This window comes from Equus przewalskii, chromosome 19 (assembly GCF_037783145.1).
Source record: "Equus przewalskii isolate Varuska chromosome 19, EquPr2, whole genome shotgun sequence".
Taxonomy (NCBI): domain Eukaryota; kingdom Metazoa; phylum Chordata; class Mammalia; order Perissodactyla; family Equidae; genus Equus; species Equus przewalskii.
Genome location: NC_091849.1, coordinates 27,421,575 through 27,442,905, shown reverse-complemented (window position 1 = coordinate 27,442,905; position 21,331 = coordinate 27,421,575). Strand labels below are relative to the sequence as shown.

At 40.4% G+C, this 21,331-nt stretch overlaps 1 protein-coding gene across 8 annotated transcripts; it reads right to left on the bottom strand.

Annotated features, from left to right (window-relative positions):
* Window positions 1-1,648: 1,648 nt before the first annotated feature.
* Window positions 1,649-20,304, bottom strand: LOC139077432 (zinc finger protein with KRAB and SCAN domains 8-like). Of its 8 annotated transcripts, none has more exons than XM_070585277.1 (7): window positions 19,705-20,304; window positions 19,351-19,487; window positions 18,705-18,849; window positions 17,384-17,532; window positions 13,494-14,588; window positions 11,785-11,898; window positions 1,649-3,328 (listed from the first exon to the last, which is right to left on the bottom strand). In XM_070585277.1, exon 5 carries the CDS (start codon window positions 14,528-14,530, stop codon window positions 13,706-13,708), a length of 825 nt encoding a protein of 274 aa, XP_070441378.1. In that variant the 5' UTR covers window positions 14,531-14,588; window positions 17,384-17,532; window positions 18,705-18,849; window positions 19,351-19,487; window positions 19,705-20,304; the 3' UTR covers window positions 1,649-3,328; window positions 11,785-11,898; window positions 13,494-13,705. The 8 variants fall into 8 exon arrangements, with proteins under 8 accessions (XP_070441378.1, XP_070441380.1, XP_070441377.1 ...); XM_070585279.1 differs by lacking the exon at window positions 19,351-19,487 and having other exon boundaries at window positions 19,705-19,865; window positions 20,070-20,304; XM_070585276.1 differs by lacking the exon at window positions 19,351-19,487 and having other exon boundaries at window positions 19,670-20,304.
* Window positions 20,305-21,331: the final 1,027 nt, after the last annotated feature.

Here is a 21,331-nt window from a genome sequence, read left to right as displayed (position 1 = left end):
TGATATCACTCACATGATCTGGAAAAATGAAGACTCAAATTATGCATACCAGGAATGAAGAAGAGGAATCAGTACTAATTCTACACATATTGAAAAGATAATACATGGATATTATGAAAACTAGCATGGCAATAAATTTGACAACTTAGGTTAAATGGAAACATTCTTTGAAAGACAAAAACTACCAAGGCTCCTTCAAGAAGAAATAAATTACTTTTGTAAAAAATTAAAGTAATAAAGAGTAAAAATCAAGGAAATAGGAAACAAAAAATAGACAATACAAAAAAGTGAACACTAGTTCTTTAAGAAGATCTATAAAGTGGATAAAGTTGCAAATAGAATTAAGGTTGCTAATCAGCTGACCTTAATAGAGGTAGATTATCTTGTATTATTTGTATGAGCCCAGTATAATCACAAGGGTCCTTAACAGTGGAAGAGGGAGGCCAAAGAAGATGTTGGATATGATGTGAGGACTCAACCTGATGCTGGCTTGAAGATGGAGACATGGGGCCAAAAGCCAAGGAATATATGTGACCCCTAGAAGCTGTAAAAGGCCAGGAAATAAATTCTCTCCGTGAGCTCCACAAAAGGCACGCAACCACGCTGACAGCTCGATTTCAGCCCTGTGAGACTCATTTTGGATTTTTGACTCCCAGAACTGTAAGACAATAAATTTGTGTTCTTTTAAGCTTCTAAGTTCATGATAATCCGTTACCGCAGCAAAAGGAAACTAACATAGCTAAGTATTCCTCAATACTGAGGTAGACTCCTCCTGAGTACTTTACCCAATGCTTTGTGAATTAGAGCATTTTTCAGTCTTGTTGGCAGGATCAGGTACTATTCTCAGTCTTGTGTAATGCTGTGTACTGTTTCCTTTAATTCTTTTGGGTGGTTCTTTCTCTGAGCCAGGGTAGTTTCTTCATGTGATGCCCTGATACTTACTCCTGAAGACTGGAGAGGGACTCTACAGTCTCTGGGGTTCTCCGTACAGCACTTTCTATCATTCTGCCCTGTGAACTATAGCCACCTTGGTCTTTTCAGACTCTCAACTGTATCCTCATCTCAGACAATCTGCCAGTTCCACCTAGGTTCCCTCTCCCTGTGTAACAGTCAAAATCCCCTCATGGCAGTAAGCTGGGGCAATTACAGTATTCATTTCACTTGTTTCCTGCTTTCAGGGATTGCTATCCTACATCACTTGATTTCTAATGTCTTAAAAATGGTTATTCATTAATTTTGTCCAGGTTTTTAGCTTTTATATGGTGGGAGAGAAAATTCAGTCTTTGTTATTCCATCTTTGTCAGAAGTACAATTCAATATATTTTCTAGTTTCCATTGTGATTTCTTTGAGCCTGGATTATTTAGAAGGTCATTCATTGACCAGGTCTAGGAAGGGGGCAGATCTTATGGTAAACTATTACAGGTCCCTTTTCAGCCTGAACTGATACCAACCCATGAACAGAACTCCTCAGTCATTCAACAAGCATGTTGGAGGGTCTTCTCTGTGTCAGTCACTATTCTATATGTTAGACACACAAAGGTAAACAAAGTAAATACGGTCTGTTGTTCAATATACCACAAGTTCACTAGGCCTACTCACATTTCTCTCTTTTCTTTTTTTTACAAACGGACAGAAAATTCTGTGAAATGGCTTACCAAACGTAGATATTTATTTGCAGCCTTTCCCAGATCTACTAACACTATAAAAAGTAAAAGCGAGTAAATCTCACAGAAGTGGTATACTTGTTGGGTCCCAGGAATCAATGTGAAAATTATTCTTAGAAAAAACTACTTTAATTAGCATCATGAATTCCAAACAAAAACCAATAAATGTAATAAATAATGTTTGGATTATCCAAGGTTTGATTAGTTATAAAGGCTTCCCCCTACTCTCTACCTTCACTACAGAAAATGAAAAACCATGCCAAAGAGAGTTAAACGTCCATAGACATCTGGATCTGTTTTAATTCAACTTTGCCCAGGAAGTGACAAGACAAAGTCTCTTTCTAATAAAATGTGTCCTTAGTTCCATAAAATAATACCAGTTAAAGTGATTATATGCAATTGGGTTTTTTCTTAATGGTGATGCTTGATATTGAAAAAGTCCTATACTACCTCTACCACACATCTGACTATTGAGGTTCATTTTTGTTGTGCATCCTCTGATGTTTGGTAAGAGAGTTGTTCATCAAAAGGTTTTCCCACACGTGTCCCAGTCATAAGACTTCTCTCATAAGACTCTCTGATGTTTGATAAGATCTGAACTTTGACTGAAAGCTTCCCCACAGTGGTCACACATACACAGTTTTGTTCCAGTGTGGATTTTCTGATGTATAAGATTGAGCATTTAGTGAAGGCCTTCCTATGTTTTTACATTTATGGGGTTTCTTTCCAGTGTGGGTTTTTTGGTAATTACTAAGTGCTGGCTTCCAAATGAAGGTCTTGCCCCACTCACCACATTCACAATGGTACTTTTCAGCATGGGTTCTTTGGTTGGTGACCAGAGTTGAAACACAATGAACCCTTTACTATACTCTTCACACCCTTGGGTCTTCTTCAGTGCAGATTCTCTAATGTTTAACAAAGCTATCACAGAACTTCAATGCTTTGCCACATTCATGACATAGATAAGGCTCCTGTCCAAAATGAATTTGCTTATGTTTAATGAGACTTGAGCTCACATACAGTCTTCTGATACTGAAGATATCCACAAGGATTCTCTGATGTCTGACAAGATCATTCCAGTACCTGAAGATTTTGCCACATTCTTTACTCTCACGGGAGTCTTCTCCAGGATGGCTCCTCTGTTGTTTAATGGGACTTAGGTATACACTGAAGGTCTTTCCAGGCTCGATACTCATTGGGCTTTCCTCCAGGTTGGATATGCTGGTGTTTATTTAGGGCTGCTGGTGGGTCAGGGTTTGTTTTATAAGGGAGGGATATTTTTGGAACAATGACTTTTCCACTCACTTTACATTGGGGGGCTGCTGCTTTTATTACAGTTGAAATTGAAAATCATGTGCAAGCTGAATGAAGTATTTCCCACTCCCAGAGCACTGACAGGACTGAACTTCAGGGCGAATTTTCCCAGGTGTCTTAGGTCTCTCCCTCAGAGTGATCCTCTCCTTGGCTTGAGGCAATATAGGTTGTGCTTCATCAAAGCAGCTCCTCCCTCACTTGGGCAAACTATTCAGAAGCCCGTGGACTTGTCCAGTGTGGAGCCCCTGAGGAATGTTCCCATTTAGTCCTTAAGGCATCATCCTCTGTGCTGGACTTCTGGAAAACTCTGCTTTGACATGGACTCCTTGTTTAAGGTCTGAATCACCATCTGAAAGAACAAGTTGATTATGCAATTAGCATCTTCTCCCCAGGGGCAGAAAGAGGGAGTCCAAGTATGAGAGTAGCCTACAGAAACTACCTAAAACACAGTTTTTTATATATAAAAGGTCTAAGAAAGAATATATACTTGCTTTTCATTAATTTCTGCTCTTATCTTTAGCATTTTCTTCCTTCTGCTTTTTTGGGTTTATTTTCCTGTTCTTAGTTTTATGTTCTTAAAATTAACATTTAGAGCATCATTTTTTTCCAGCTTTGCTTCTTTTCTAAACATAGTCTATACTTTTTTCTTTTTTTTTTTTTTTTTTAAGATTTTATTTTTTCCTTTTTCTCCCCAAAGCCCCCCCGGTACATAGTTGTGTATTCTTCGTTGTGGGTTCCTCTAGTTGTGGCATGTGGGACGCTGCCTCAGCGTGGTCTGACAAGCAGTGCCATGTCCGCGCCCAGGATTCGAACTGACGAAACACTGGGCCGCCTGCAGCGGAGCGCACGAACTTAACCACTCGGCCACGGGGCCAGCCCCCATAGTCTATACTTTTAAATGAAATAACTTACCTACGGAGCCTGAAAAAGTACCTGGAACAGAATAGGTCTCAAAAAATAGAAGCTACTACTATTATTAGTATTATCACTAATGTGCAGCAGGAGAAGTAAAAGAGGAGGAAGGCACTGAGGAGGAGACTTGATATTTCTTCAAGATCTCCTGTGAGTGTAACAACACATAAAACAGCAGATTAAATAAGAGGGTCATCACATCAACAAGGCATTTTACTATCTATTTGGAGAAATTATAAAAATCTCAAAGCTAGAAGGGATATCAGAGAATATCTGGCCTGTTTCTCTTGTTTTTAAGGATGTAGAAACAGGCCCAGCTAGGTGGCATTGACCTAGGTAACATGGATACTTAGAGGTAAAGACAGGCTGAGACCAAGGGCTCTTGAATCATACCTTTAAAGTTTCTATCAGCATAATACACTGGCTCTTAAAGCCTACTGTGGTGCATAAACAACCTTCGGATTACAACTTTCATAATACAGCACAGTGGTTAAGAGAACAGGTTGTTGTGTTAGACTTCTGGTTTCAATTCCTGAATCTAACATTTCCTAGCTGTGTGATCTTGGGCAAGTTATTTAATGTCTCTGTTCCTCAATTTCTTCAGCTATAAAATGGGAGTATAGTAGTATGTATCTCATATCATTATTTTTTATTGAGAAAAAAAATATATATAAGGCACTCATAAAAAGCCCTGGCATAGAAAGCATTCCATAAATATTGGCTATCATGGTAGATACACTATATCAATGGTAGATTATACTAATTTTTTTAGTCATTCACTGTATTTTTTGGTAAGAATTATTTTTCCCCACCCTATAGATGATAGTAAGCTTGGTCATTTGACTTGTGTTGGCTAATGAAATGTAAGTGGAAATGCCATATGCTCCTCTCCAGTAGATGCTTTAAAAGTCATCATGTGTTACTACCATTGTTTTTCTTTTACCATAACAGGAGCATATTCAAGGTAGGCATACTCCTCTAGCCTGTATCCTAGAATGGAAAGAATGTGCTGTTGAGCTGAAACTGATCCATAACTGACATGCAACATAAACAAGAATAAATCTTGTACTGTAAGCCACTGAGAGTTTGGGTGGGGGGAGGGGGCTGTTGTTTACATAATAAAAAGCTAGTTGATCGTAATTAGCCTAAAATGACTTCTACAATCTCACACCATTTCAGTGCACTAGGGGCTGCAGAGAATCCATAAGGAATCATACATAATCCCTGCAATCAAAGAACTTGTAATCAAATAAGCAGGATGAGAGGCAAACAAATACAAAGCAAAATGTCAGGTAAGTGTCCTAAGAAAGAAACAACGTGCTATGGGAGGTGGAAGAAGGGAAAAATTGGAAGTGGTAATGGGGAACAGAAGTATATTTGTACATTTGTTTAGCAGATATCAAATGGAGCTCAACCTAAGACTTTTTAATAAATTGGGGAGTCACCAAGTGAGACTTGTTCTAAACATCTTTCAGTCTAATGTGGTCTCTTTTAAGCTTTTTGATAAAGAATTTTGGAATCCCAACTCAGCACCCAAACTGATTGAGAAGATCCAATATTTCTCTCCTGAGGAATAATTGCTTTACTTATACATTCCTCTACTATTCGTGCCCATGCTAGAATGGGTTGGCCTTATGTCTGGGCAAGAATAAAGTTCCGCTACCTATTCATCCATCCACCCCCTAAATCATTACAAAAAGGACCAAAGGTGGCTACATAGAATAGGTGATCATAGGTTCCTGTCAGAGAATTCAGTCAAGAATCTCAACCCAATACTTACCTAATGCTTGCTTAAGGCATTTGAAATTTGAGAGAAGCTACTTGATAATCATTTAACTTTCTATACATTTAGATTCTCTAAGTCTAACCCTTTTATAATTAAGCATGATTATCATATAAAGCAAAACCCTGAATACTGTCTTAGCCACATGCAGAAATGCTTCACTGAGTTAGAAACTTCATGGGAGAATGAACTAAAACTACACTCAACAGCATGGAATGATCTCACAAACATAATGTTGAAAGAAATAAGCCAGGTACCAAAGAGTACAATGTGTATGAAGTTCAAAAACAGGCAAAACTCATCCATGGTATTTAGGAGTCATAACAATGGTGGCCTTTGGAGAAGTAAGAATGGGACAGAGCATAGGCATAAAAGGAGTGTTCTAGAATGCTGGGAATATTCTTTCTTGAGCTGGGTATGGGTTACTCAGGCATGTTCACTTAGTTTAAACTCAAAACTGCTTATAATTTCTGCACTCACAAATACTTATGATTTGTGCACTTTTTATAATTTAATAATAAACTACACAAAAAAGATTTTATGAAATTGTTTCAAGGGTTCACTATGATGCATTTTAAGTGTTTCTCTATTTAAAACTATAGTTGAAGATAACGTACTATTATTCAATATCCTTTACACAGGCACTCAAGCAACATATATTTAGTTGAATTTAGTTCCAGGAAAAAGGTCATCTCTGCAGTCAAATATAACTGCTTTCTTTTGTTAGGCAAATGGAAAACAGTATAAACCAACATATTTTCCATTCTGTCTTAATGGCCAGAAAACTTCAACTTCAGTACTCAACTATTAATTAATTTATCTCAGAGAGGAGAGAAATTTACCATCTGTAGTAGGTTGAATAGTGACCCCTCAAAAAGGAATGTCTACGTCCTAATCCTCAGAACATGTGAATGTGACCTTATTTGAGAAAAGGGTCCCTGCAGATGTAATTAATGATCTCAAGATGAGATCATCTTGGATTATCCAGGTGGGCCTTAAATCCAACAAGTGTCCTTTTAAGTGATAGAAGAGAAGACAGAAAGAGGAAAGTGAAGGCCCACATGAAGACAGTTTTAAGTGATATAACTACAAGATAAGGAATTTCTGGAAGCTCAAAGAAGTCAGAAAGGGTTCTCCCCTGCAGTCTTTGGAGGGAATGTGGCCCTCCTAACACCTTGATTTTGGATTTCTGGCCTTCATAACTGTGTAAGAATAAATTTCTCTTATTTCATGCCAGCAAGTTTGTAGTAATTTGTTATGGCAGCCCCAAGAAACTAATAGATATAATCTATTATATACTAATAGATAATATAATCTATTAGATTATATCTATCTAAGTAGATATAATTTGGATCTGTTTTTATTCCCAAGTGTCCCATTTTCATTGTGAAAGTATGTGTTCCCTAAATCCTTTTTGGAACTGAATATAGTATAAATCTTAAATAAACAAAAAATAAATGTTATGCTTAAGATATACTCAAAAATGAATAATCTATTTAGAAAATCACATAAGTACACAGTAACAGAGTACCAATTGAGTCCCTGAATTCTGAAAAGAGCTTACACAGAATTAAAGCTGTATGGAAAAATACCACAAGATTGCTTGAAAGAATCTAGTATCATAGGCTGAAAGAACAGCACACACAAAGACACACTGAGAAAACTATTATGTACTGGAGATAGAAGCAAAGGAACTAAACTGTGAGAAGCTTGAAAAACTCCATAAATACACATCACAAAACCCATTGGTTAAATGAGTCAATCCTGTTTATTCATGGATTCCATATTTGTGAACTCATGTACTTGCTAACATTACTTGTTACCCCTAATTGACACTTGTGGCACTTTTGCAGTCATTCCTGGGTATGCACAGAGTGGCAAAAATTTGAGTTGCTGCTGTTTCTAGCTGAGATCAAACAAGATGACACTCTACCTTTGTTTCAGCTCTCATACTGCAAACAAGTGTCCTTTTTGTGGCCTAATTAGTGCTGCATTTTTTGTAGGTGATTTTGCTGTTTAAAATCCCCCCAAGCATAGTGCTGAAGTGCTGTTTAGTTTTCCTAAGCATAAGAAGGCTGTGATGTGCCTTCCAGAGAAAATACATGTGCTAGATAAGCTTCATTCATACATGAGTTATAGTGCTGTTGCCTGAGTTCAATAGTAATAAATCAATAATACAGTAAATCCAGAAAAAGGAAGAGGAAATTTAATGATCTGTACAGGAGGCTGCTCCAGAAAGTGCTACAGTAACATCTATAGTGTTTGATGAAGAGATGGAAAATAGGGAAAAGCAGCTAAACTTGTGTATTTATGAGATGACAACCGATACGAAAAAAAAAAGCATAGCAGAGAGCACTGCTGTGAGCCTGAAAGCTAAAGAAATTTACCATCTTGTTAACCAGGGTCAGGAAATGATAAACCCTTCTCAGCTAGTGCTGGCTAGCTAGCTCACACACTGATAGAGTTTGGAAAATGTTAAATTTGCAGGCAAGGCAGGTTCTACCACCAGGAGGCTGTGGTAGAATTTTTAAAATACCTGTTCAGTGTTATACAAGAAATGGGTTATACTGAAGAGCTGGTTTTCAATGTTGATAAGATTGGCTTGTTTTATAAAGACCTTGGCAAATGAACCTACGCAATGCAATACCATTTCAATTGACAAAAATGTGACCAGACGCTCATAGGAATCTAACCCTATATTTCCTCAAGGAGTTCAGTATTCATTAATTCAGTGTTTGTGGCAACTTTATAGAACACAACTACTGTGAAAAATGAAAATCAACTGTATATTACCAAAACCAGATCCAGGAGAAGGGTGAAGGGTCTGAAAGTAACAAATGGGAAAATGATTTCTTTTGAGCCAATGGGACTGGCAGCCCTCAGAACCTACTTCTCCTCCACTGAAAGTACACACCGAGAAGTAAATGGTCAGCATAGAGTTGGAATCTCTAAGTCTGAAAAACATTGGAGATATGGGAGAATGCTCATCTCAAGATGGGTCAGTGGAGAGGGGAACCTACAGCTGAGGTAAGAGCATTTCTTCCAGACAAATATTCCAGCTACCATCACTTCTTTTTATTATGACACTGGAGGTCATCTAGTAAAATAAGGCAAGAAAAAAAAAAAGACGTAAGGATTGGAAAGTAAGAAATAAAACATTATTTGCAAATGTTATGTATAAAAACCAAAAGAATCCACATATAAAATTATTAGAATGCTGGATAAAAACTCAATATATAAAAATCAATTGAAAGTCTCTGTTAACAGAAAGAGGAATTGAAAAAAAAATGATGCCACTAACAATTGCAGGGAAAAAGTATCAAATGTCTAGGAATAAATCTAACAAAGGTCTTCAAGGCCTCTGCAAAAAAAAACACAATAAAATATTATTGGGAAAAACTAAGACCCTAAAGAAATGTTCATGGATTGGAAGACTCATGTATATATATTGAGTCTCCCGAGATTAGTCTATAGATTCAATACAGTCCCAATCAAAATCCCAACAGATTTTTTGGGGAGAGAGTGGATAGCTGATTCTAAAATTTATACGTAAATGCAAAGGGTCAAGAACATCCAAGACACTTGTGAAGTAGGATAAGATGGTATCAAGAGCTAAGCTGAGCTGGAGAGAGTTGAGCTGCCAGGTGTTGCAGTGGTCAGTTAACATAGGCAAAAATGAGAGTAACAGCCAAGTCTTTTAAAAAAATTTTTATTTTTCTGAGAGGAAGATTGGCCCTGAGCTAACATCTGTTGCCAATCTTTCTCTTTTTGCTTGAGGAAGACTGCCACTGAGCTACCATCTGTGCCAATCTTCCTCTATTTTATGTGGAATTCTGCCACAGTGTGGCTTGACGAGAAGTCTTTAAACATTTACTGCAATAGCCTTATCAAGAAGCTCAACAGGAGAAAGTGCTGGCTCCTGCTGTGTTCCATTCTTATCCATGGAACATGCCAGGCGAGGGTCAAGTGAATCAGCACAAATGTGGGGACTGTTGCATTGCCAAGTGAGCAGCACACAAAAGGCTGCAGTCATTTAATGGACCCAGGAGGCAGGGGGAGGAAGAGGGGAAAAGGCTAAGAGTGGAAAAGTACTGAGTACTAAGTTAGAGTAGAGAAAACTGTCTTCAAGGTTCTCCCACACCAATAAGGGGGTCTTGGCAGAGTTGCTTGGGCAAGGCCCCTAATAAACAGGCCTCCAAATGGAGGTGCCTGGGCTAGGAATGCAGATATGCCTGAGAGTATAACTGGCCAGGCAGTCTGAGTCCTTGACTGCAACTCCCTTCAGAGACTGCATGCTTTGGCTGTGCCTCAGGTCTAGTGCGGGAGGCTAGCTTTCCCCCATGAGGGATAAAGCCTCTGCAATTACCTGTGGTCAGGTCTGAAAAATCACACACAGAAATTTAGAGCTGGACTCCTCAGGTAGGATGATTTGTTCCACTGGCTATCTAAACATAATGTAAAGGTACAATAATTAGGAAAATGTGGTACTGATGCAGGGATAGCCAAATAAACCAATGGAACATAATAGAGAAACTAGAAACAAATCTATGCACATGTGGACAATTAATATACGACAAATTAGCATTGCAGAACAGTGGCGAAAGAGAGTCTTACCTACAAATGATGTAGGATAAACTGGATATCCACATGGGAAAAGGCACAAAAACCAATTTCAAATGCATTATAGATATAAATGGAAAAGCAAAATTACAGAACTTTTTAAGACCAAACAGAAAGTATTTGGGGGCTGGCCTCGTGGTGCAGCGGTTAAGTGCGCATGTTTTGCTTTGGGAGCCTGGGGTTCGCCAGTTCAGATCCCGGGTGCGGACACGGCATCACTTGGCAAGCCATGCTGTGGCAGGCGTCCCACATATAAAGTAGAGGAAGATGGGCACGGATGTTAGCTCAGGGTCAGTCTTCCCCAGCAAAAAGAGGAGGATTGGCAGCAGATGTTAGCTCAGGGCTAATGTTCCTCAAAGAAAAAAGTATCTTCATGATCTTAAGGCAGAGAAAGAAATCTTCAAAGACAAACAAAACAAAACAAAAACACACATGAAAGAAAAAGATTAACAAACTGGACTATATTAAACTTAAAAATTAATGCTCATCAAAAGACACCATTAAGAGAATAAAAAGGCAAGCCATAGAGTTGGAGAGGATATTTGCATTCTCTGTGTGAAGAGCTCATATTGAGAACATGTACATAATTCCTGCAACATGTATAAGAATCAAATAGCAACTTTCCATAAAGAGCACCAAACCACCAGTAAGCACACAGGAAGCTAGCCTACTCTTTGTTCAAGAGATGTTACCTCATCTCTCAAGGACACCAGGTGCATAAACAACACTAAGAAGTGGCCTGGGTAAGAAAGTGGCCAGGGCCTTGCAGTGCTGGCACACCCAGCAAGATGTGTAGGAGTGCAACTGGTCCAAGGAGGACTGTCTCTCCCAACAATGGTATACTGAGTTACAATGTGAAATGCATTTCCTAGTGCATAAAGTGGTTGAAAAACATTAGCCTAGAGAAGATGTTTCATACTTCCTAGAATAGAAATCCAGGCATTTCATGGTCTGGCCCCTGGCTCTCTCTGTTTCATCTGTCACTACTTCCATAATGCATTCAATAAACAGTCAGTGAAAACTTCCTTCTTTTCCCCCCAGATGCACTGTGCTTTTTAACATACTATTCCCACTGTACCTTCCTTCATTCTTTTTCATATGGCAGCAGAACTCATTCTTTCTCCAGGATTTCATCCTTCTCCAAAGGCTTTCCAACACTCTTGTGAGTAGTTATTACACCTTGAGTGCAAAGCACTTTGTGCAAACCCAGTGGCTTTATCACTGTAATTGTTGTTTTCTTTCTACTCCCTTCTCCCTGTCGCCAAATAGACTGTAAGCCCCTGTACAGCAGAGTGCTTTTTTCCTTTATCTTTGTATTCCTAACATCAGGCACAAGATCCAGCCTAAAACAGATAATCATTAACACCTTAATTTGAGCTCACAAGGAATAACATGTTACATGTATCCTGATCTTATAACACTAAATTCTTCAGTAAAAGGGACTTCTTTTGCCAGACCATCTGCTCCTTCAAAGTCTTCAGAATACTCACCAGTTACTGCTTAAGATTCAACTGTGCTGGTTTGGGGTGGCATATGGCATCTCTTCAGTGCTGATCCCAGAAGGGTGTTCTCCACCCAGAAGACTCTGTTTGCAAACCTCCATCCTAAGAAAAAACCAAGACAGCTGAGGCCAAAGAAGTAAAAACTGAAAACACTGGTGATAACAACAAAGACACAGGATGACAGGGAACTCTCTCCAGGGCAGAGTAAGGAGAAACCACAGTCTCCTTCAATTGCCAAACGCAGGAAGAAGCAGGGCAAAGAAATTCACACTTTCAACCCAGTATAGTAAAGACAACTGCCTGGTGCTTTGCTGAGGCCCTTCACTTCTGCCTCTAAGTATGTGCCTTAGTTTCTCCAATATGCCCCATGCCCTAAGTGAGGTTCTATCCACACAGTTTGAGCTCCAGAACCATGTCCTTCTCTGCCTTCAGCCCCCATGTCCAGGCCTAGAGTTACTCGCGCAGGGTGGTAAGCACTACTTCAGTACCAGAGACTTCATAATGTGCTCTTTCACATGCATCTGTGACCTCAGTGCTTGATGGCACAAGTGGGCTCAGAGCTTCATGGAATCCCGTGTGTCTTGCAGCTGACTTGCCTGATTTGCTGATGAGAATCCATGGAAACTGTGCATCTCTTTGCAATAGAGTCCTACTCTGAGGAGTGAACACTATTTTACCTTCTCAGAGACTATTCCCTTCTACCTGTCCACAGCATGGACCAAAGCAATCTGCAATTTCTATCAATTTGGTGTTCGTCTTGACCCTCACAAGATTAAGTTTCAAGGATCAAAAGAATTTCAGGCCTGTTACCCAGGAGTGAGAAATCCCTATTAATATAGTAAAATAATAAAAAAGTAATTTTAAAGTCTAAATCTTTTTCCTGAGTTTCATATGTACATATACAGGGTTTGTGTTTTAGGCCTAGGGATTCGGGCTAGGAAGTTAGGGTATAGTCTGGTGAATAGTTCTCCTGGGATTTCCACCAACATAGGAAAGACATTTTCCAAATTGAACTCAACTTTCTACCACCTCCCGAATCTGAGCTCTCCTGATTGATATCAGTTATCAAGTTTCACACAGTCACTCAGGTCCTTGAAAGTCATCCTAAAACCAACGCCAACTGCAACTCAACAGTAGTTCCCTAAGCTTGTCCTATTCTCATACGTCTCAGTCTTTCTTTGCATATGCCACATTACACTCTGAGAAACACTAAATGCAAAGGGTAGGAGGACCTGACTCTAAGAGGTTTTTCGTTATTTTGTTTTGGTTCAGGAAGCTCAGTTAAGGTCAGGGTTTATTGGATCAGTAAGTCAAAAGGCTAGGGCTTTGTTAACTAAGCAAGAATAATCTTGAAGAACAACCTACTGGGATTGCTACCTAAAAAGAGATAGTCTACCTTCTGCCAGGAGGTCACTAACCCAGCTAGACAACCCTGAGAGCATAATGGGATATCAAAGGCAAAGAAAGGAAAACCAATAGGTTAGTATGTCCAGATTCAATGAGGATATGTTGTCCCTGTCTCACCAACATTACTTCCAATTTCAAAATTTAATGTCTCACTTGTAATACTGGTAGCAACAACAATAACAATAACAGGTTCATACATAAAAATAAAAACCATGCTTGAAATACTGAAGTTTGCTCTTACTAAACCAAAACAAACTACATTATGGCATATGGTTTTTAAATGGCTTTACCTTATGAGTTGTAAACTGCATTCTCAGAAGTAGATGTGATTTTAGAGCTTTAGTTGGTAATTATTATGATGGAGTCATTTTTCACTGACTTCTCACTTCTTTAATATTTCAAGGGACCAAGCGTCAATTAAAACATTAACTTTAACCATACCCTTCTTTTGGTGGTAACTTCTGATACAAAAAAAGTCCTTTGAATATCTTCACCACATAAATCACTTTTGACACTTCCCTTTGGTATGTATTTTCTGGTGTTTGGCAAGATTAGAGCTCCCACGGAAAGCTTTCCCACACTCGTCACACTCGTAGGGTTTCTCTCCAGTATGGATTCTCTGGTGATGAATAAGGGTTGAGATCTGGCTGAATGCCTTCCTGCATTGTCCACACTCATAGGGCCTTTCTCCAGAGTGAATCCTCTGATGATTTATAAGGGCTGAGTTCACATAGAAGGCCTTTCCACACTCCTTACACTCATACGGCTTCTCTCCTGTGTGGATTCTTTGATGTTTGATGAGTGCTGAGCTCACACTGAAAGCTTTTCCACACTCATTACACTCATAAGGTCTCTCACCAGAGTGGATTCTCTGATGTTTGATAAGGTCTGAGCTCACACTAAATGCTTTGCCACATTCAATACATTCGTAGGGTTTCTCTCCATTGTGGATTCTCTGATGTATAATCAGGTGTGCCCTCACACTGAAGGCTTTCCTACACTCGTTACAAGTATAGGGTTTCTCACCAGTGTGGATTCTTTCATGCACTGTGAGGGTTGAGCGCACACTGAAGGCTTTTCCACAGTGATCACACTCATAGGGTTTCTCTCCAGTGTGGATTCTCCGATGACGAACAAGGCCTGAGCTCTGGGCAAACTTCTTTCCACAATCACTGCATTTATACCGTCTTTCCTCTGTGGGCCCGTCCTCGTGCCTTTCTAATTGGTCTTCATACAGAGGGACTTTTTCATACTCAGGAATCTCTCCATTAATCTCCCCTAAAGTATCCCCATTATATATGCTGGGGACCTTCTGGTGTGGGTCCATTCTTACAAAAATCTTCCCTTCAGAATCAATACCTTGTTCATACCTCTGGCCTTGATGCCTGAAATAATAAACAGACCTTTCAAATCTAAATCTTTCCTGCTGCTAAAGCAATATATTTTGAAAACAGACTTAAGTAGGACTCTTGAATATGTTTGACAACCCCAGGGCACACCAATCATATGGCAGCCAGATCAAATGTTTTTATTCAGTCTGTACCACAACATAGTAACATCACAGAACTACTGGAATGAACACCTGACTCAAATGACTATTTAAATCTACTCTTTATAAAGCACAGAGTCTGGGATATAAGTGAATTTAAAATAATATATAGTTCCTACTTAAAAATATTTTTTATCATATTTAATTAAATTAGGAAACAAGACAGGAATTGAAGAGATTTGCAGACAGCAGAGCAGATGAAGGAGTAAAGGAATAGAGAAGGCAGAAAGAATCAGAAATTCAACTGATAACGAGTAAGTTTGGAAAAATGACAATAACATCTTTGACAGGTGTGTTTTACCACTTACAAGAGTCCACAATATGCGGGTTGGAAGAGAGACATGGGAATAACAGAAGCTCTGCCTATTGCTACCATTACTATTACTGCAGCAGCTGTTGCTATGATAGACAGTATCTTAGCAACAGCGATGCTTTGTCTTCTCTGGAACTGTGATAGAACAGACCCTTTAACTCCAAAGAAAGGGGCTCCACCAGCCCCTTTCATCTTTATAGTTCAAACCAACATGTGGAGAACTTGGTTGATTGCTGCCACTCTCATATTCCTTGGGAACAAATCCAATTTTATCCAGACTTGATAAAACTTTTGCTCTAAACTCAAATTACACAAATTATCCCCTCTCTGCTTTTTCCCATCTTATAAATTGTTTTAGGTCTCAATAGTGATAAGTCAAGTTGACAATATGCACCCTTGATACGAGGAAATGAGAATGGCACTTCACCTCTGTGGTCTTCCTCCACTTAACCTATAACCTCAGTATCATAATGAGAAAAAGATCAGTCAAACTGCAAATGAGTGACATTCTACAAAACACCTGACAAGTACTCCTAAAAACTGTAAAGGTCATCAAAAACCAGGAAAGCCTGAGAAACTGTCACAGCCAAGAGGAACCTACGGAGACATGACAATTTAATATGGTATCTTGGATGGGATCCTGAAATAGAAAAAGGACATTAGATAAAAACTAAGAAAATGTGAATGAAGTAGACTTTAATAATAATAGTCAAAAGTAATTCCAGAGTTGTGATAAATGTACTATACTAATGTAAGATACTAATAATACGGGAAACTGGGTGTGGGGTATATAGGAACTCTTCGTACTATCTTCACATTTTTTCTGTGAATCTAAAATGCCCAGAGTCCAGAAACTATTCTAAACATTTTATTTAAAAATTTGTCTCTATTTTTGAATAGGTAAAATACAATTCAAAAGTCAAAATCATCTAAAAAGATACATGTAGAGAAGTCTTGTTTCCACCCTGATCCCCCTCAGTTTGCCACCTCCATAGGTAATCACTTTTATTAGTTTCTTGTGTCTTTCCAATATTTCTTTATATGAACATGTATTTCTTAAGCCTCTGATTTGTGAGGGGAGGAAGGGATTCCCCAGAAATCGGTCACAGGTTTGTTGTCACAGACACTATATCCTCCACGGCTTAGGAGCTGTACTATTTCTAAGCCATGCTCTTCTGTCAAGTTTCTCTGAAGAGTAGCTCCTTAGCAACACTGAAAAAGGCTCACTCAGTGCACAGGTCACATGTACATGAACCTTTGCCCAGAGTCCAGAAACACGGTTACCATGGAAGCACGTGGTGTAAGCTGCTCTGCCCTTAGCAAAACATGGGGAACCCCTAGTCCTACCCAAATCCTTCTTGATCTGCAGCTTGCTCACACTAGAATTAGCCTTTCCCACTCCTGCTTCAATGTTCCTTCTTTTCCCATAATACATTCCCCTCAGAGCCCCAAACTGCTGATATTGACTTCAAGCAACTACAAAGGATAAATATTTATTTTTTTCTGAATAAATTATTTTAAGGCTACAGGTACACATAAAGTACTTTTGTGAGCTGTCATCAGAAACCTTTAACTTTTTAACTTCAAAGAAAAGCTATCAAGAAGAAAGAAACGATTGCTCTTATCTTTTAAACAGAAGAAAAAAGCTGGGTGGGGGTGGAAAAATGCAATACAGATATCAAAAGAAAGGAGCTTTCCCGAGCATAGTATTCAGCTAAGCTGATCTTTTCTTTGAGGCACAATGAAACTATTTCAAGAACATCTAGATAAAATTGCGTGTCCCTCAGCTACCAAGGTCATAATAGAGCACAAAGGAGAGTTGAGGACACAGGGCCAAGAGAAAACAGGGTCTCCTCCTTTCCCCTACTCTCCTTCCCCGCCTCTGGAAATCGGCCCTGTCAGAACAGGCAGGCAGGTCACTGTGATTATGTCTCCTCCGAGCCCCGAAGACGCTGCTGGGGACTGCGGGCCTCAGCCCAAGATCCGGGCTTGGTAGGGCTCTGGCCGCAGAGCCCCTGCGCCCCCGCCATCCTTGCTCCCAGGGCCTCTGGGGAGTCGGCCTTGGCAGTGCGGCAAGGGAGGGGAGGCAAGAGGGGAAGGAGCAGAAGAGGCAGGGGTAGAAGGCAAGGAAAAGACAGTAAAAGAAGAAAGTGAGGAGCGTGAAAAGAGGGGCGGGGTGAGGGGAGGCACAGGGGTCAGAGGGCAGGGTCGGGGGACAGGCTTGAGGCGACATGGCGCAGCAGGTAGTTCCCCCTCCTCTGCGGTGCTCGCCCCAGAGGTCACTCAAAACCAGAGAGGTAGGATAACAGAAGACTCACCTGGAGATGTGCAGTTACACAACCTGACGACCGACTCAGGCCACCACTGGCCTGGAGAGGTCGCCTTCCGCGGAACCCCGCCCCTGGGCACCTGGGGGCCGCTCTAGGATCGCGGAGGCTTCCTTCTCGGTGGTTCGAGAGTTGATGCCCTGAAAGGAGCAGGAGAGGAAAGGATTCTATTCACTCCGAAGAAGACATTGTATACTTTTTATCTCCTTTAATCCTGCAAAGTAGACATTATAGTCCTCCTCTCATATATAAGAAAACTGAGAAGCAGATAAATTTTACAAGGTCAGAGAACTAATAAAACAGCACAGATGAAATTTGAACCTACATCTGTCACAGTCCCAACTCCTTCCACTTGCCTCCTAGATGAACCACCATATGGCTCCTTGGGGCTTAGCACTCAGAAACTAATCCCTAAATTAATTTGTAAATTTAACACTATTCCGATAAAAATACTAACTTTTTTATAAGTAGATTTTAAACTTCACATAGAAAAATAAACAAGCAAGACTTCCTGGGAAAACTCTGAAAAAGAAGGGCAATGAAGGGGCAATTGTCCTAAAGGATTTTAGACATATTATAAAGCCTCAATAATTAAACAGTGTAGTACTGATGAGTGAGATAGACAAATGTACAGAATAGAAAGTCCAGAAATAGATGCAATCAGAGGCAGAAATTTAGCATATAACAAAGGTGGCAAATCAGTAAGAAAAAGATGAGTAGACTTTTCAATAAATGTAGGAAGAGAACTGGGTAATCATCTGGAAAATCTTAAATTGGATTCCTACCTCACTCTATGCATGGGTAAATATTCCAAATAAATCAAAATTATAAATGTTACAAATGAAACTATAAAAGTACCAGAGGAAAACCTGGGAGAAGTGTTTTATAACCTCAGAAGGTTATAACCTCAGGAAGGCCTTTCTAATTATGAGCCAAAATCCAGAGGCCATAAATGAAAAGACTGATAAATCTAATCTCTATGCAAAGAATCAAATTTCCTGCACAGTAAACAAACAAAACCACCTTAAGCAAAGTCAAAGACAAATAAAAAATGGAAAACATATTTACAACTTATATCTGAGACAACTAGGCAGCAAAGATGGACCTCCTAAACAATAACATTGTGGAAACGGCAGAGCTGAGCTGGCTTCCCTCTTGTTCCATCCTCACTTTGAATCAGATTCTGCTAAGCATTCACAACAATACACTTATTCTGATTCCGTTAAATAGAAGATTTAAAAAAAAGGGTCTCCTCAGGCCTCTTACTTCTAGAACCTTCAGAAGACCACAGAATGTCAATTTTAACACTTACAACTCTTCTTTAGGGGGAAGGATCCCTATAATTGATATTTCAGTGGTGTATTACGGAGTAGGAGCTAGAGAGACAGTGATTCTCCTGCTCCCAGAGCTGGCATTTCTTGCTAGATTACTTCTTAACTGCATGCAAGAGCTGGAATCTGGAAAATTAAATACATGAAATTGTGAATAAATCACCATATAAACAAATAAATCAGCAGAGCAGGCCAGTCCCAGGGAAATAAGGAGAGGAAGAATTAATTACAACAAATAATCTAGGTAGGACTTCTTATGTATCAAGTACTGTTCATGTAATCTTGATAACATCTCTACGCAGGTGCTTTTATCATCCTCACAGATGAGGAAATGGAGGGACAGAGAAATTAAGTTTTTTAACCTAAAAATAAAGAGCTAAAAATGAGAGGCAGAGAGGCGTTTATTTTGGGATCAAAGAATTGCAGTTCAAGGTACACAGATCCGGGTAACAACTCAAATAATGTCCCGCTAGGGAGTAAGAGGCAGAGGCTTTTAAAGGCAAAAGAGGGAGGTTTGCATTACAAACAATATTAATTGGGGTTGGCGGCAGAAAGCTAATCTTGGCAAAACATAATTGATTGCTAAGGCTAGGTAGAGGGAGGCAAAAGTTCGTCACTGTGACCAACCGCAGGTTTCTTGCAGTGTTAACTCTGTTAAAAAGTTCATGTTCTGCTCCGTGAGGACGTCTATAAGACCCATTTCCTTAATAGCTTCCTGGCTCCATTTTAAAGCCCTTAGACAAAAGCCCGTTAGACTTAAATGCCTAAACAAGAGAACAGAAGAGAAGAATCCCTAAGAGACTAAAAGCTTTAAGATGACTTGAAAAATACCTCTCTCTTCCCTTCCTGCTATCTGGGTTCATCCAACTCACTCTTCGGGTCGTCCAGGTAGCCACTTTCCCAACAACTCCCTACCCCCCACCGCACGCTGCTCCCACTCCCAGACCTAGCGCTCCTCAGGAAGAATGATAGGGAATTGACCTCAGCCATTGTCAACCGAGCTGCTGGAGCCAGCTCAGAGCGAGTTTTCTGCTAACAGAATCCTTGGAACCAGCAAAACCAGATCCTCTAAAATGCAGCCGTGCAGCTTTCCAAATGCAGTAAGATTCCTCTTGAGGGCCTCTTCTTCGAGAACATTTCTTCTGTAAAAGAAATTATTTTACTCAAAGAAAAAGCAAAGACTGCCATAGTTGTTACGCTAATTACTGAGGGTTACGGCAGAAAAAAGAGCAATATCAAATAAAGGGCTAATTTGCTAAGAAGGGCTGTCAGATCACAGACTGGGATGGCAGGTGTGGCCCTGCGCCACAGGAATCTCCCCGCCAGTGCTTCTGTGCATTACTGACCAAGGGCCTGGACACGGTCGTCAGTAGAGAACGGCATCACCGTTGCTGGAAAGTGGTTCTGCCCTGGCGTGGATGGAAAAGTGACTGCTAAAGGGGAAGAGCAATAAATTATTGCCAAGCTGAAATAAAGAGGTGTATTCTGCAATCAAAAGGTAATGTAATGGGCACAAGAAGAATTGGAAGAGGAAGTCTCTCTTAAACTTAGAGCCCCTAACAATTTCCAGTCATTTGCAGTTTCTTCTTTTTGTTTGGAAAGGAGAACTGAGGGTCTGATGCGCAGTGATACCAAATATATCAGGGGTCCACGTTGTTGTCAGGCCTCAAAACTCTGAAGACCGTAAAGACCAAAGTTATAATCCCGAGAGGGAAGCAGTCCCAAATGTGGACTCCAGCAGCACTGAATGGCGTGAAATACCCTTCCTAGGAATGTTGCATTTAGCCATAATCCTCACGGTCCCAAGATGGGCAGCCTCACTAGCTTCCCGTCAGCACTCCACCCGGGCCTGCCTCGCGAGAGAGGATCTGAGAGGTTGCAGCTGAACAACGCCCACCGCGCCACCGCCCAAACGCAGAGCAGTCGGCCCTAGACCGAGAACAGCAATCAGCTCCTTCCGCTCCCTACGGGGCGGAAGTCCCTCTCAGCACTTCCGGGGCGGGCCCAGGAGCCCGGAAATCTCCAGGCGGGGCCTGGTTTCGCTCCCGGCTGGCTGTCTCGAGCTCAGGCCCAGGTCCTGGTCGATCCTTCTGGGACCGCCTCTACCCCAGGCCCATCCGCAAGACTTGGCTTTCCTACCTCACCCTTCACCGAAAGTGATTTTTGCTTCCTGATTTTACCCAGGGTAGGACCACCCTTGAATCTTGGAATTTAAAGACACTGCTTATGGGAAAAGGCAACATCTCCAATGTGGGCCCTACAGGACCCCTAAAACCAGCAGGCGGGACCGCAAGAGCCCTGGTCTTCACTATTAGTGATCTGAAAGCCAATGCTGCATATTCTCTGCTTTCGTGAGGATTAGGGACCAGGCCCATGAAAGCAGGGCTTTCAAAACATTACTGTGATACTGCAAAAATCCCTCAAACTACTCATTTATGAAAGAATTTAACTCAAGATACCAGTCAGTATTGTCAAAATTGATTTCAGTGGAGCTATTTGAAAATGGAGCTGGCCTCTCTGGAGAAACTGCTTTGCTGTCTTGAACCTTGGACTGGGCCAAAACTACAATTGTTTTACAAGCAATTGTTTGAGAGGTCAGCAGGAGAAC

Bases quoted from the DNA above. Each gene is read 5' to 3' on its own strand.
- LOC139077432 (XM_070585275.1), bottom strand. From the start codon at position 14,530: ATGGACCCACACCAGAAGGTCCCCAGCATATATAATGGGGATACTTTA.